The 17,727-nt window shown below is 37.8% G+C and overlaps 1 protein-coding gene across 1 annotated transcript in view; it reads left to right on the plus strand.

Annotated features, from left to right (window-relative positions):
- The window catches only part of PDCL2 (phosducin like 2), a 65,864-nt gene extending 56,158 nt beyond the window's left edge, over window positions 1–9,706 (plus strand). The window contains exon 6 of the mRNA XM_012525989.4: window positions 9,518–9,706. Within this exon, the coding sequence (XP_012381443.1) occupies window positions 9,518–9,675 (158 nt within the window). The 3' untranslated portion in view covers window positions 9,676–9,706. The remainder of the gene's footprint in view (window positions 1–9,517) is intronic.
- Window positions 9,707–17,727: the final 8,021 nt, after the last annotated feature.

Genomic DNA, 17,727 nt, shown 5'->3' on the forward strand with positions numbered 1-17,727 from the left:
TTTTAATTTTGATAAGGTCCCATTTATCTATTTTTTCTTTTGTTGTTTGTGCTTTCAGTATAAATTCTAAGAATCATTACCTAACACAAGGTCCGTATGTTTTTTCTAGGAGTTTTATAGTCTGGCTTTTATATATATATCTTTGATCCATTTTGAATGGTTTTGTATATGGTGTGAGATAGAGGTTCACCTTCATTCTTTTGCATGTGGACATAGTTTTCAAGCACCTTTTGTTGAAGAGATTATTCCTTTCTCCATTGAGTGGACTTGGCACTCTTGTCAAAAATCAGTTGGCCTTAATGTGATGGTTGATTTCTGAACTCTCAGTTCAGTTCCATAGTGTGTATGTCTTTCCTTGTGCCAGTACCAAGCTACTTTTTGTTTTTTTGTTTGTTTACTGTGGATTTGTGATAGGTTTTAAGATCAGGAAGTTTGGGTCCTCCAATCTTTTTCATGATGGCGTTGGCTATATGAGGCCCCTTACCCTTTCATATAAATTTGACAAAATTGATTGGCTTTTCCATTTCTGCAAAGAAGGCTCTTGGTATTTTGTTTGGGATTGCATTAAAATCTGTAAAGTGCTTTGGGTAGAATTAATATCTTCACAATATTTAGCTCTCCAATCCATAAATAAGGAATGTCTTCCAATTATTTAGCTCTTCTTTGATTTCTTTTAGCAATATATTATAGTTTTCCAAGTAAAACCTTTTACATTCTTGGTTAAATTTATTCTTAGAGATTGATTCTTTTACTTTTTTTTTTTAAGGAGGCACCAGTGATTGAACCCAGGACCTCATACATGGGAAGCAGGCACTCAACCATTGAACTACATTCACTCCCTTGAAACTGATTTTTTTAGATGCTATTGTAAATTTAAAAATTTTCTTTATTTCTTCTTCAGATTATTTAGTAGCATACAGAAACACTGCTGAGAGTGGGTGTAGCACAGTGGTTGAGTGCTGCTTCACATGTGCAAGGTCCTGGGTTCAATCACTGGTACCGCCTAAAAAAAAAGAAAGAAACATTACTTATTTTGGGTTGTTTATCTTGAACCCTGCCACTTTGCTGGATTTATTAGTTTTAGAAGCTTCGGTGTGCATTTTTTAGATCATCTGCAAATAGTGAAAGCTTTACTTTTTCCTTACAATTTGGATACCTTTTGTTTCTTTTTCTTGCCTGATTGGTTCTGGATAGAACTTCCATTACAATGTTGAATAACAGTGGTTACAGTGGGCATCCTTGTCTTGCTCCTGATCTTAGAGGGAAAGCTTTTGGTCTTTCATCATTAAGTATGATGTTAGCTGTGGATTTTTCACATATGCCCTTTAACATGTTGAGGGACTTTTCTTCTATTCCTAGTTTTCTAATAATTGTTATCAAGAACGGGTGCTGGATTTTGTGAAATGCCTTTTCTGAATTAATTGAGATGATCATGTTATTTTCTTCCTTCATTCTGTTAATGAGGTATATTATATTAATTGATTTTTAAATGTTGAACCATTTTACATACCTGGGGAAAATCCCACTTGATCACGGTGTATAATTCTTTTAACATGCTATTGTACTTGGTTTGCTAGTATTTTTGTTGTAGATTTTTCCATCTATATTCATAGGGATATTGGTCTGTAGTTTTCTTGTGGTATTTTGTTTTGTTTTGTTTTGTTTTATTTTTGGCTTTGGTATGAGGGTGATGTTGGCCTCATAGAATGAGATAGCAAGTCTTCACAGCTTTTCAATTTTTTTGGAAGAGCTTGATCAAACGGTGTTAGTTCTTAGAATGTTTGGCAAAATTCCCTGTGAAGCCATTCTAGTCTTGGACTTTGTTGGGAGGTTTTAAAATACTGATTCAAACTTTTTACTACCTGTGGGGAGCCACCCGCTGTGAAACCTATTTACAACCTCCAACAACATGGCGGATTTCACAACTACTACAGCCCTGCCCCGCCACTTCCTTCTTCTTCTTCTTCTTCTTTGTTCTCCCCGCCACAACTCTGGTAACCACAGCAGCACGCATGTGCAAGGTGCGAAACTCTGCAGACCCGGCGCAAACTTTCAGCTAATCCCCTCCTTGGACGCCTGCCACCCGCAAGACCAGCGTATCACCTATGGACATGCTCCCTTCCCTCAGTATAAATTCTAATGCTCTACCCCCAATAAACGAGGCTTGATCAGAATCCTGTCTTGCCTCCATTCTTCTCATCTCCTGCCCCCACTTCTTCCCCACAGGCCCCTCGACTCTGCCCCCGCCGGATCGGGACAACTACATATTAATTTGTTGAGAACTTCTATTTCTTCTTCAGTCAGTGTAGGTAATCTCTGTGTTTCTAGGTATTTGTTCATTTCATCTAGTTTATCTAATTTGTCTCAATACAGTTGTTCATATTATCTTCTTGGAGTCCTTTTTATTTCTGTGGAGTTGATAGTAATGTCTCCCATTTAGTTTCTGATTTAAGTTATTTATGTCCTCTCTCTTTTTTTCTTTGTCAGTCTAGCTAAATGCTTGTATATTTTATTGATCTTTTCAAAAAACCAATTTTTAGTTTTGTTGAGTCTTTCTATTGTGTTCTTTTCCCTGTCTTTTTGATTTATCTCTACTCTAATCATTATTATTTCCTTTCTTCTAGCTGTGCGTTTAATGTGCTCTACTTTTTCTAGATACTCCAGTTTGAGGTTTGGTCTCTGTTTTGAGATCTTCCTTCTTTTTAAAGTAAGCATTTAAAACTATCAGTTTCCCTTTCACCATTGTTTTTGCTGCATCCCATAAGTTTTGGTATGCTGTGTTTCCATTTTCATTCACCTCAAGATATTTCCTTTTTTTTTTTTTTTAAGAGAATTCTTTTTTCTTTTTTTTCTTTAAGATTTATTTATTTATTTATTTCTCTCCCTATCTCCGCCCCGCCCCAGTTGTCTGTTCTCTGTGTCTGTTTGTCCGCTTCTGTTGTTGTCAGCGGCATGGGAATCTGTGTTTCTTTTTTGTTGTGTCATCCTGTGTGTCAGCTCTCCGTGTGGGTGGCACCATTCCTGAGCAGGCTGAATTTTCTTTCAACCCGGGCAGCTCTCCTTCTGGGGCACACTCCTTGCGCATGGGGCTCCCCTGCGCGGGGACACCCCTGTGGGGCACGGCACTCCTTGTGCGCATCAGCACTGCATGTGGGCCAGCTCCACATGGGTCAAGGAGGCCCAGGGTTTGAACTGTGGACCTCCCGTGTGGTAGACGGACGCCCTAACCAATGGGCCAAGTCCACTTCCCAAGATGTTTCCTAATTTCCCTTGTGGATTCCTCTTTTACCCATTGGTTGTTTAAAAGTATGTTTGTTTAATTTCCATTTGTGACTTTTCCATTTCTCCCTCTGTTATTGAGTTCTAAATTTATTTCATTGTAGTTGAAGAAGATACATTGCATGATTTCAGTATTTTGGGATTTATTGAGACTTGGTTTTTTTTTTGACCTCACATGTGGTCTATTCTGGAATATGATACTTTGGGCACTGCTTGGTCTTCTCCTCATTTGTTGTGTCTCTCATTGTCTTTTCCTCGGTGTCTTTTTTTTATTGTGTCATTTTGTTGCACCAGCTCTCTGCATGGGCCAGCTCACCTTCACCAGAAGGTCCCGGGAACCAAACCCATATGGTAGATGGGAGCTCAATCACTTGAGCCACATCAACTTCCCTGTATAATCATTTTTGAGTTAACAATTTATCTTCAGTAGCATACACATTCACTGTTTCTATACCCTCTATCCCTCCACTGTTTTTATGAATTTGTTTCAAATTTTATGTCCCAAACCATAGATTTATCATTACTTTTTACGTCTTTGCATTTTAGTATCTGTAAAAAGTAAGAAGTGGAGTTTTACACTAAAATATACAAAACAATAGTACTGGCATCTAAATTACCCATGTGGTTACCTTTACTGGAATTCTGTATTTCTTCATTCTACTTTGAGCTACTGTCTAGTGTCCCTTCCTTTCAGTCTGAAGAGCTCCTTTTATTTATCTGGGAATGTTTTATCTCAACTTCATTTTTGAAAAAAAGTCTTGCTGGATATAAAAATTTGGGGTGACAACTTTTTCTTTCAGCACTTTAAATATTCCATATCACTGCTTTCTTGTTTCCATGGTTTCCATGGTAAATTAACATTTACTTCTATGGAGATTCCCTTGTCCCTAATTTGTTGCTTTTTTCTTGCACTTTTCAGAACTCTCTCCTTATCCTTGATATTGAACAGTTTGATAACTGTGTCTGGGCATGGTTTTTTGTTTTGTTTTTAGTTTTCCCTGTTTAGAGTCAAAGGGCTTCTTGAATGTGCATATTCATGTCTCTTGTTAAATTGGGGAAGTGTTCTGCCATTGTTTCTTTTTATATTCCTTTTACCCCTTTTTCCTCTTTCTTCTCCTTCTGGTTCTTCCATAATCTGTATGTTGGTGTACTTGGTTTCCCACATGTCTCTTAGGCCCAATTTGTTCTTTTTTATTCAGCTTTCTTTCTGGTCCTTACCCTGAATAATTTCATTTGTCTTATCATCAGTATCATTGATTCTTTCTTCTGCCACCTTTAATCTGCTGTTGAAACCATCTAGGGAATTTTTCATTTTAGTTACTGTGTCCTTCAACTCCAGTATTTCTGTTTAGTTCCTATTGAGAATCTCAAGGAGATATTCATATGTTGTGCATTCATTGTTTTCCTCATGTTTTTCAGTTTTTTCTCCAATTTTTCCTTTATTTCCTTAAGCACATTGAGGATCATTTTCTAAAAATCTCTCTCTGGTAAATCCAAAGTCTGAACCTCTTTGTTGATGGTTTCTGGATGTTTATCTTGTTGCTTTCGATGAACCATCATTTCCTGTTTCTTTGTTTTATAATCTTTTGTTGCACACTCTACATGTTAATATTTCAAAGTGTGAACTCTTGGATTTAGTCCCTGATCTCTCTGTTCCTTAAGTTTGTATTCAGCTAGTATGATGTGACAGAGACTTTCTTGAATGTAGCAGCTAATCAAAACAAACCAAAGCTAAAATCACCTTTCACTGTCTTTGCAAATTGGCTCTGCTTTGGCTCTTGGTCTCCTTCAGAGATTAGCCCTCATATTAAGAAGATCAGCCTGAGGCAAATGCACGTGCAAACTGCAGGTTCCCTCTATCTCAGGGGTTCTTAACCAGGGGTCCGTGGACCCCTCCAGGAAGTCCATGAGCTTGAATCGAAAAGAAATAAACTTTTTATCTTTATTTTCTCTGACCTCTAACTGAAATCTAGCATTTCCTTCACTTATTAATGTATGCAATAAATTACAGTAGTTTTCATTTCATATTGCATTACAGTTGTATATCTCAAAAAATCACTTACTCTCATCCATACACCATCAAAATTACAGTAGTTGTTAGACCTGATTCTAGAGTGTCATAAAACTATCTGCTGCTACATTCTGAGTAGGGGTCAGTGGTTTTCAGCTGCCTGGCAAAGGGGTCCATGGAATAAAAAAGATTAAAAACCCCTGCTCTACCTTATCTGAGCCTATGTGAAGCTTGCTTCTTTCCTGGGCTAGTCTTAGGAATTCAGTTTACTGGAGTTTGAGTGAATACCTCTTTCTTCTGAAATAGCCTTACACCCCTCCTGGGTGCTCTCTTGAGTGACTTAATGCAGGTAATCCTTTACCTTTGCTTACTTTTTGAAATCTGAACAGTCTGAAATTAATATATCTAATCAGCTTTCTTTTGGTTAGTCTAGCATGGCGCATATTTCTTCATCCTTTGTTTTAATCCATGTGTGTCTTTATATTTAAAATGGGTTATTTGTAGAAAACTAGCTGAGCCTAGTTGTTGTTGTTTTTTTTAATCCTCCCTCATTATCTCTTTTAGTGGTAATATTTAGATCATTCACACTTTTTTAAAAGGTTTATTTTTAATTTATTTCTCTCCCCTTCCCCCCTACCAGTTGTCTGCTCTCTATGTCATTCACTTTATGTTCTTCTGTGACCACTTCTATCCTTAGCAGCAGCACCAGGAATCTGTGTCTCTTTTTGTGGCACCATCTTGCTGAGTCAGGTCTCTGTGAGTGCAGCGCCATTCTTGGGCAGGCTGCACTTTCTTTCACGCTGGTCAGCTCTCCTTACGGGACGCACTCCTTGCGCATGGGGCTCCCTACGTGGGGGCCACCCCTGCATGGCAGGGCACTTCTTGCGCACATCAGCATTGCACATGGGCCAGCTCCACACGGGTCAAGGAGGCCTGGGATTTGACCCGCGGACCTCCCATGTGGTTGGCGGACACCCTATCAATTGGGCCAAGCCCGTTTCCCTAGATCATTCACATGTAAACTGATTATTGATATAGTTGGATAAACATCTGCCATATTTGTAATTATTTTCTATTTCTTGCCCTTGTTCTTTGTTGGTTTTTTTAAATCTTCCACTCTTTGCATGGTTTGCATGGTTTCTGAAGGGAATTCCAATGTAATTCTTATCTTTGTTCTTCTTTAGGTAAGGTGTTTCTCCCCTATAGTTTACTCAAGATTTTTTGTCTTTCATTTTCTAGTTTGAATATTATGTGCCTAGATGTATATTTTTGGTCCTGCTAGGTGTTCTCTGAGATTCTGGATCTGTGGTTTGTTGTCTGTCATTATTTTGGAAAAATTATTATATCAAATATTTCTTCTGTTCCTCTCTTTTGCATCCTCCTGGTATTCCCATTATGCATATGATATACCTTTGGTAATTGTCCCACCATTCTTGGATATTTTGTTCCCCCTTTATGCTTTTTTTTCTCTGTGCATTTCAGTTTTGGAAGTTTCTATTGACATATGTTCAAGCTCATTCCTCAGCTGTGTATAGACTGTCAATGACCCTATCAAAGGCATTCTTCATTTCTGTTACAGTGGTTTTTATTTCTACTATTTCCTTTCGATTCTTTCTTAGAGTTTCCATCTCTGATTACATTACCCATCTATTCTTCCATGTTGTCTATTTTTTCTTTCAGAGCCCTTAGCATATTAATCGCAATTATTGTAAATTCTCAGTCTGATAATTTCAAAATCTCTGCCATATCAGAGTCTGGTCTCGATGCTTGCCTTCTCTCTTCAGACTGTGTTTTTGCATTTTAGCATGCTTTGTAATTTTTTGTTGAAAGCTGTAGATGATGTTTTGGGTAAAAGGAACTGAGTTAAAGAGGCCTTTAGTATGAAGTCTTAAGTTTATTAGGCTAAGAGTTAGGCTGTGTTTACTGTTTGTTGTAGCTGTGGGTGTCAGAGGCTAAAATTTCATCTGGTGTCATTGTTTTAGTCTCTTTTGTTGTCTTTGGGTTCCCTAGACTCTCATTCTTAAATAGGATCTGAGCCTTCAATTCTTTTCAGATGTAATCCACTGTTATTATATAGGAGCTCTACTGATAATGCTAAGTGATGTTTGTGGGGAGGGAAGCATTATATAATCCTATGATTACATCTCAGTCTTTTAGAGAACTTGTGTCCCTTGTAACCTTCACAATACATCTCACATTTTTGTTTTTTTACCCTTTAGGTGAGATGGCAAGAGAGGTGTGGAGTGGAGTACCTCCTTTACTCACACTGAAGGCTAGAGGGAGTTAGAATTGGGTTCTCTTCCCTGATGTGGGTTAGGCTGTAGTAAAATAGTGTCCTTCAGGGCAGACATTTGTTGAAGAGCTCCAAATGCTCTGGTTATATTTCATAATGGTTATTTTTTTCCCTTTCCTGGCTTGGAAGCCTGAAGGGATTTTTCTCTGATCTTCATAGTGAAAACTTAGTAAGACTCACAGAAAGTGTGGGAACCCACCTATGACTGAACCTCCAGGAATCTTCTCACTCAAGCTATCCTACTCTCAGTGTCCAGCATTTAGTCTATTATCCTTTAAGGATTCCTATTTGATGCTGGCTCTAGCAGTGGCCTCTGTTCCAAGTAAGCTGTGATTCCTTGCATCAGCCTATCTCCCTGTTTTTGTGGTGGTGATTAGTAATGTGACCTCAATTCTCTGATGGATTTAAGAAGATTGCTAATTTCAGTTTTTCAGGGTTTTTTTTTTGTGAGGATTAGAGTGACTGTTTCCAAGCTCTCTACATGCTGGTCTGGAAATTGAAAGTCCTTACTGAATTAATTTTTAAATTTTTATTAATTTTTTAGTAGGTACCAGTGATTGAACCTGGGACTTTGTAAATGCAAAACAGGCCCTCAACCACTGAACTACACCCATTTCCCTACTAGTTTTTAATGTTTCCTATCTCATTTATCCTGGTTTGAAAGAATGGTTCAATTTGTGTCTAAAGTGTCTAATATGTGCTAATGGTCTAATTTGCCCATATCTGGATCAATTTAACACTGTGCTAATTATAATAGCTTTATAATATTTGCATTATCTCTAGTAGGACAAATATTTTTAAAATTTCACATGAATGTTAGAATTAGTTGAGTTTTATGAAAAATCCTGTTGAATTTTTACTACAATTGCATCTTGTTTATAGACTAATTGTTGAGGAATTGACATTCTAATAATAGTTTTCCCATCCATGAATGAGAAATATCTTGTTACCTATTTTGGTCTTCTTTCATATTTTTCAATAATAATTTGTAATTTTCCTCATAAATGTTCTGCTTTTCTGTATGGTACTTAGGAGTAAATTTATCAAAATGATGAATTTGCAGGAGTGGGGGAATTTTGGTTATCAATTAAATTATTTATTATTGGTCTATTCAGGTTTTTTCCTTTGACTATATTTTGTGTAATTCACATTTATTCTTGAAATTTTCCTATTAAAGTATTTGCAAAAGTTTTTTCAATAGTAGTCCCATGGTTTTAAAAAATCTTTACCTTGCCTTGTTTATGTCCCACGTAAATTCTTTATGTTGTTTGGTTCTCTTCGTTTCTTCCTTCCATTCATCCATCAGTTTTAGGTGTATCTATTAGTCTTTTCAAAAAATCTGCTATGAATTTTGCTGGTCATCCATATTGTTCTTGCTTTTCTATTTTTGCTAAGGTCTTTTTTTTTTTCATTCTATTCCTCCACTGGTTTCTTTGGGTTTACTTTATTGTTCTTTTCCTAGCTTTTTTTTTTTTTTTACGTACTGGGGACCAGGAAATGAACCTGGGACATCATATATGGGGAGCCAACGCTCTAGTACTGAGCCACATTGGCTTCCTTGAGTCAGTGTTCTCATTTGTTTTGCTTGTTGTTTGTTTTTGTTTTTCAGGAGGCACTAGGAACCAAACCCAGGACCTCCCTGTGGGAGCTAGATGCTCAACTGCTTGAGCCACATCCGCTACCCTCTGGCTTCTTGATTTTATCTTCTAAATCACTTATTTTCAGTTATTTTAAAATAATGGACATTTTAACCAGGATTTCTCCTGTTAAATATAATTTTAGCTGTATCCAATGTACATTTTGATATGTATTATTTTCATTGTCACCCAGTTCTAAATATGTCACTGTTAGCATGTAAGAGTCAACTTCTGTTTCATATAGATGAGAAATTTCCAAGACTTTTATCTGATTTAATGATGGGTTGTGTATTGCAGAACTTGAATGGAAACTAGCAGAAGTTGGAGCAATACAGACTGATTTGGAAGAAAACCCCAAAAAAGGCATTGTAGATGTGATGGTATCTTCAATCAGAAACACTTCTATTTGTCATGACAGTAACAGTTCAAATAGTGATAATGATGACACCAAATAAAAACATTTAATAAATGGCTTTAAAGAGTTTATATACCAAATATTTTATTTACTACTGCCTTTATAATCAGAGCTAAAAAAATTATAAATAGTTTACCTTATTTAAATTTGTATGTTAGAATTGTAGCTTATGTATCATTTCAAAAACTTTCAGGTATTTCAGAATATTCATTGCCTCCATCACAACCAGAATTTGTACTGATCCCTTAATATTTTCCTGTAACTTACCCTTTTTCTGATACACAGGGGCCTAAAAACACAAATATTTCAAGTCCTTTCTGTTGCCCACTCATTTCCAGAGAAACCCATGAATAGAAATAATAAAACAGAACTATGAAATTTCTTTTAAATCCACATGAGTTTCACCCAATTTAGGGGAATTGGGTGAAAATAATTTAGTTTATGGCTATATGCTTTTACATTGAAGTCTCTTACTGTGTAGCAGTGTGATATATTATGAATTCCAAAAATACATATTGGATTGTGTTTGTAATCTGGTCTGTACCTGGGCATAATTAAATTATGATAAGGGCTTTGATTGGGCCACATCATTAGAGCATGGGGACTTAGTGGGTGGGGACTCACAGATAAAAGGCATGGCAAAGGACAGAGTTGAGGGCTTTTCATGTTGGAGTTTTGATGTTGGAGTTTGATGCTGAAGTCTTAAGTTCGAGCCCTGGAGGGAGAGACAGAGCCATTTACCTAATAGTCTACAGCTGACCTTGTAGAGAAAACAGAGGAGCTGAGCCCAGAGGAACCCAAGAAACCTGAACCCTGGCAGATGTCAGCAACCATCATGCTCCAACATGTGGAAATAGACTTTGGTGAGGGAAGTAACCTATGCTTTATGGTCTGGTATCTATAAGGTCCTACCCCAAATTTTTTTTTCTCTCCCTCCCAACCTCTCTGCTCTCTGTGACCATTCGCTGTGTGTTCTTCTGTGTTCACTTACATTCTTGTCAGCAGCACCAGGAATCTGTGTCTCTTTTGTTAAGTCATCTTGCTGCGTCAGCTCTCCATGTGTGTGGTGCCACTCCTGGATAGGTGGCGCTTTTTTTGTGTAAGGTGGCTCTCCTTGCAGGGTGCACTCCTTGCACGTGGGGCTCCCCTATGTGGGGGACACCCCTCCGTGGCATGGCACTCCTTGTGCGCAGCTGCACTGAGCATGGGCCAGCTTACCGCATGCATCAAGAGGCCCTGGGTTTGAACCCTGGACCTCCCATATGGTAGGCAGACATTCTATCAGTTGAGCCAAATCCACTTCCCTCCTGCTCCAAATAAATACCCTTTATAAAAGTGAACAGGCTTCTAATATTTTGCATCAGCATCCCTTTGGCTGACTAATAAACTCACCTATTAAAAAAATTAACCACTGAGAATAATTCAATTTAAAGGTTTTCAAAAGTACATAAGAAACACTTTCCATTCATCATTATTGTTCTTAAAAGTTCTCAGTATTAAATTAGAAAATCACTGACAGTTTTCATTAATAGTTAAAAAAATTACTAAAACAGAATGAGATGGGAATCTCTTCTTTCCCAGAAAAATAGCTAGAGGACACACTAAAACAGCCAGGAAAAAGATCTGCTAGGGTTTAGGACACCAGGCAAGGCTGGACACCACACAGAAGAGAGAGGGACAAAGGAGGGGAAACATGACGGCAACACTTTTGAACCAAAAATCAAAGAGCAGCAGTTAACACACAGCCTCCTACCACCAAATCCCTACCAAAGAGAAAGAAATTGAGCATCTGAGTAAACTACCGTCCTAATCAGATGCCTAGACATCAAAAAGTTATGATCCATTCTAAGAAATTAGAAAACATGGTCCAAGAAAAGAAATATATCAAAGCCCCAGAAGACATGCAGGGTTTGAGACAACTAATTAATGAGGGCACACAAATTTCTGAAATCAAATTAATCAGCTCAAAAACAATATGGCTAAAGAGATAAATGACATCAAGAACACATTGAATTATTGGAAGTTCCTCTAATCCATAAATACATCCATGAGTTCACCCTATATAGTTAGGGGGCCCAACTCCTGAATTTGCTTTTGCTTTATAATCATCTCTCCTTTTCTTACTGCATTTTCAAAGCATAAATGATGTACAATAAAGTGCATATATTTTGTATATAAAGCTTGGTGTGTGTGTGTATATATATACACACACAAACATGAGATCATCACCATAATCGATACAGTGAACATACCCATCACCTCCTAAATTGTCCTCATGCCCCAGTGTAATCTATTATTCCCTCCATCCCCAGATAATCACTGATCTGCTTTCTGTCACAATAGATTAGTTTGAATTTTTGAACATTTTACATAAAGGGAAATATAGAATATGGATCGTTATTGTTTTGCTTACTTTAAGCACCACAAATATTTTGAGAAATATTCATTTTGCTACAAGTATCAATGATAGCTCCTTTTAATTGCTGAGTATAATTCCAATGTATGGGTATCCCTTACAGTTGTATATCTAGTGACTTGCGGAAGGAAGTTTGTTTGCAAATAAATTTTTAATCAAAAAAAAAAAAAACACACATTGAGTGGGAAGTGTATGTGGTTCAAGTGACTGGGCTCCCATCTAATATGGGAGGCCAGGCTTCAATTCCTGGGGCCTCTTGGTGAAGGCAAGCTGGTCCACATGGCGAGCTGGCCTTCTCAGAGTGTTGGCCTGCATGGAGAGCTGGCCCACGTGGAGTGTTGGCCTGTGCATGATTGATGGCCCATGCAGGAGTGATGGCCTGCGTTGAAAGCTGGCCCATGTGGAGAGCTGGTGCAACAATCTGATGCAACAAAAAGACACAGAGAAGAGACAATAAGAGATGAAGCAGACCAGGGAGCTGAAGCACAAGAGATTGAACACCTCTCTACTACTCCAGAAGGTCCCAGGATCATTCCTGGTGCTGCCTAAAGAGAAGGTAAGAGACACAGAAGAATGCACAGCTAATGGACATGGAGCAGACAATGGGGGGGAGTGATAAATCTTTTTAAAAAACACATCAAGCAAGCACAAAGAAGAATTTGAAAACTTGAATAGAAAAGTAATAGCTTATAGGAATGAAAGACACAATAGGTGAGATAAAAAACACTTTAGAGGCATACAACAGCAGATTCAACATGATAGAAGAAAGAATAAATGATAACAAGGACAGAACACCTGAAGCTGAAGAGCGAAAAGAATGGGAAAAAATTGAACAGTGGCTCAGGGAGTTGAATGACAACATGAAATGCAACAACATACATGTCATGGGAGTTCCAGAAGGAGAAGAGAAGGGAAAAGGGGCAGAAAGAGTATTTGAGGAAATAATAGCAGAAAATTTCTCAACTCTCATGAAAGAAATGAATTTACATGTCCAAGAAGCACATCATAACCCAAACAGGCCCACTCCAAGACACACACTACTCAGAATATGAAACGTCAAAGATAAAGAGTAAATTCTGAGAACAAGGGAGAAGCACACCATCACATACAAGGGACATCCAGTAAGACAGAGCAGATTTCTCATCAGAAACCATGGAGGTAAGAAGACAGTTGTATGATACAATTAGGATACTGAAAGAGAAAAACTGCCAGCCAAGAATTCTTTTCTGGCAAAACTGTCCTTCAAATATGAAGGTGAGTATAAAATACTCACAAACAGAAACTAAGAGAGTTTGTAAAACAAATCCACTTTGCAGGAAATATTAAAGGAAGCCTTAGAGCCTGAAAGAAAAAGACAGGAGAGAAAACATTGGAGAGTATAGAAAAAAGAATAGCAGAAAGGATTACCAAAAGAGTAAAAAAAAACCCACAAAAATACAATATGACATATGAAAACCAAAGAATAAAATGGTGGAAGTAAAGAATGCATTTACAGTAATATTATTGAATGTGAATGGATTAAACTCACCAATCAAAAGATATAGGTTGACAGAATGGATAGAAAAAAACATGAGCCATCCATATGCTGCTTACAAGAGGTTCATCTTAGACCCAGGGATAAAAGCTGGGTGAAAGTGAAAGATTGGAAATGATACTCCACACAAATAGTAACCAATAATGAGCAGGGGTAGTTATAGAATATCGGAAAAATAGACTTTAAAGGCAAAAAAATTATACAGAAATCCATTATATATTAATAAAAGGGACAATCCACCAGGAAGAAATAGCAGTCATAAATATCTATGCACCTGACCAGGGTGCCACAAAATACATGAGGCAAACTCTGGCAAAGCTGAAGGGAGAAACAGACATCTCTACAATAATCACTGGAGATTTCAACACACCATTCACGTCATTAGATAAAACTAGATAGAAGATCAAGAAGGAAACAGACACTTAAACAATATGATAAATGAGTTAGAACTAACAGACATTGTATCTAAATTCAGTGGTTTACACATTCTTCTCAAGTGCCTTTGGATCTTTCTCCAGGGTAGACCACATGTTAAGGCACAATGCATCTCTCAATAAACATAAAAAGACTGAAATTATACAAAGCACCTTCTCAGATCATAATGGAATGAAAATGGAAATCAATAATAGACAGAAAAAAGGTGAATGTGCAAATGTGTGGAGGCTAAACACACTATCAAATCAGTGGGTCAAAGAAAAAATTTCAAGTGGAATCAGTAAATATATTCAGACATGAAAACAAGAGCACAACTTATCAAAACTTATGGGATACTATGAAAGCAGTCTTGAGAGAGGAATTTATAGCTCTAAACACCTGTATTAAAAATGAAGAGGGAAGCAGATGTGGCTCAAGCAATTGAGCTTCCACTTACACATGGGAGGTCCTGGGTTTGGTTCTGGGTGCCTCCTGGAGAAGAGAAGCAAGACAGGAAGCTGGTGCAACAGGCAAGTGTGGTGCCCTGACAGAAAAAGATGACTCAACAAGAAGACACAAAAGCAGAAAGACAATGAGAGGCACAACAAAACAGGGAGCTGAGGTGGCTCAAGCAATTAAGTGCCTCTCTCCTGCATAGGAGGTCCCAGGTTCAGTTTCCGGTGCTTCCTAAAGAGAAGACAAACAGACACAGAGAGCAGACAGCGAGCACAAAGGGGCAGGGGGGATAAATAAAAATAAATCTTAAAAAAAAAGGAAGAAAGAACTAAACACAAAGATTTAACTCAACAACTAGAGAAACTAGAAAAACAGCAATCCAATCTCAAAGCAAGCAGAAGGAAAGAAATAATAAAGATTAGAGCAGAAATAAATGAAATTGAGAAAAGAACAACAAAGAAAATCAACAAAACCAAAAGCTGGTTCTTTGAAAAGATCGATACAAGTGATAAACCCTAAGTTAGACTAACAGAAAAAAAAGAGAACATTCAAATAAATATAATCAGAAATGAAAGGGGGGAAATTACAACTGATCCCACAAAAATAAAAAGGATCATAAGAGGATATTATGAGGAACCATATCCCAATAAACCAGACAACCTAGATGAAATGGACAAATTCCTAGAGATACACAACTCACAGTGCAATACAAGAACTTAACAAACCAATCACATTTAAAGAGACTGAATCCATCATCAAAAATCTCCCAACAAAGAAAAGTCCAGGACCAGTTGCCTTCACAGATTAATTCTACCAAGCATTTCAAAAAGAATTAACACCAATCCTGTTTAAACTCTTCCAAAAACTTGAAGAGGAAGGAAAATTACCTGACACATTTTATGAAGCCAACAACAACTTAATATCAAAGCCAGGTAAAGACACTATAAGAAAAGGAGGGAAGTGGACTTGGCCCAATGGATAGGGTGTCCACCTACAACATGGGAGGTCCGTGGTTCAAACCCCAGGCCTCCTTGACCCATGTGGAGCTGGCGCATGAGCAGTGTTGATGCACACAAGGAGTGCCGTGCCATGCAGGGGTGTCCCCCGCGTAGGGGAGCCCCACATGCAAGGAGTGTGCCCCATAAGGAGAGCCACCCAGCGTGAAAGGAAAGCAGCCTGCCCAGGAATGGTGCCACACACACAGAGAGGTGACACAGCAAGATGACGCAACAAAAAGAAACACAGATTCCTGGATAGAAAAGGTCACAGAAGAACACAAAGTGAATGACACAGAGCAGACAACTGGGTGGGGAAGAGAAGAGAAATAAATTTAAAAATCTCTAAAAAAAAAAAAAAAGAAAAGGAAACTACAGACCAATCTCCCTAATGAATATTGATGGAAAAATTCTCAACAGAATACTTGCAAATGGAATCTAGCAGCATATGAAAAGACATACATCACAACCAAGTGGAATTTATTCCTGGTATGCAAGGCTGGCTCAACCTAAGAAAATCAATAAAGATAATACACCATATTAACAAACTGAAGGGAAAAAAACATGATAACCTCATTGATGCAGAAAATGGACTCAACAAAGTCCAGCATCACTTCCTGATAAAAAACACTTCAGAAGATAGAAATAGAAGGAAAACTCAATATGATAAAAGGCATATATGAAAAACTGATAGCCAACATCGTACTCAATGGGGACAGGTTGAAAGATTTCCCTCTAAGATTGGCATAAGACAAGGATGCCCCTGTCACCACTGTTATTCAACATTGTGCTAGAAGTGCTAGCTAGAGCAATTAAGAATAAAAAAATAAAGGCATACAAATAGGAAAAGATGAAGTAAAACTCTATTTGCAGATGACATCCTATATTTAGAAAATTCTGAAATGTCTACAACAAAGTTACTTGAGCTAATAAATGAGTTCAGCAAAGTGGCAGGATACAATATCAACACGCAAAAATCAGTAATGCTTTTGAACACTAATATCAAACAATCTGAGGAGGAAATCAGAAAAAATATTCCATTTACAATAGCAACAAAAAACTCCAATACCATTAATTTTACCAGAAAAAATACAGGACCTATATGTAGAAAACTACAAAAACAATGCTAAAAGTAATTAATGAAGACCTTAACAAAAGTAAAGACCTTCCATGTTCAAGGATTGGAAGACTAAATATCATGAAGATGTCAGTCCTACCCAAAATGATTTATAGATTCATTGCAATACCAGTAAAAATTCCAACAGGCTACTTTACAAAATTAGAAAAGGCAATTACCAAATTCATTAAGAAGGGAAAGTGCATCCCAATAGCCAAAAGTATTCAAAAAAAATAAGAGCGACTTGGGAAGAATTTTGCTGAACTTAAAACTTATTACAAAACTACAATGGTTAAAACAGCATGGTACTGGCATAAAGATAGACACATTGATCAGTGGAATTGAATTGAACCCTCACCTATACAGTCAACTGGTTTTTGATGAACCTACCAAGTCCATGTTAATGGGAAAAAACAGTCTCTTTAACAAATGGTACTGGGAGAACTTGACATCTACAAACCAAAAGAATGAAAGAGGACCCCTATCTCACTCCTTATACAAGAATCAACTTACAATGGATCAAAGACCTAAATATAAAAGCCAGGACCATAAAAGTACTAGAAAAAAATGTAGGGGGAAGCGGATTTGGCTCAACTGATAGAGCATCCACCTACCACATGGGAGGTCCAGGGTTCAAACCCAGGGCCTCCTGACCCATGTGGTGAGCCGGCCCATGTGCAGTGCTTATGTGCACAAGGAGTGCCATGCCATGCAGGGGTGTCCCCTGCATAGGGGAGCCCCATGCACAAGGAGCGCACCCTGTAAAGAGAGCTGCCTAGTGCGAAGAAAGCGTAGCCTGCCCAGGAGTGGTGCTGCACACATGGTGAGCTGATGCAATAAAAAAGAGACACAGATTCCCAGTGCCGCTGACAAGAATGCAAGCAGAGACAGAACAGACAGCGAATGGACACAGAGAGCAGACAACGGGGGTGGGGGGAAGGGGAGAGAAATAGAAAATAAATCTTAAAAAAAAAAATGTAGAGAAACATCCTAAAGACCCTGTGGTAGGTGGTGGTTTCTTGGACCTTACATCCAAAGCACGTGCAACAAAAGAAAAAATAGGTAAATGGAACCGCCTCAAAATTAAACACGTTTATACCTCACAGGACTTTGTCCAAAGGGTGAAAAGACAGCCAATTCGATAAAAGAAAATATTTGGA

The sequence above is a fragment of the Dasypus novemcinctus genome, chromosome 1 (assembly GCF_030445035.2).
Source record: "Dasypus novemcinctus isolate mDasNov1 chromosome 1, mDasNov1.1.hap2, whole genome shotgun sequence".
Lineage (NCBI taxonomy): Eukaryota > Metazoa > Chordata > Mammalia > Cingulata > Dasypodidae > Dasypus > Dasypus novemcinctus.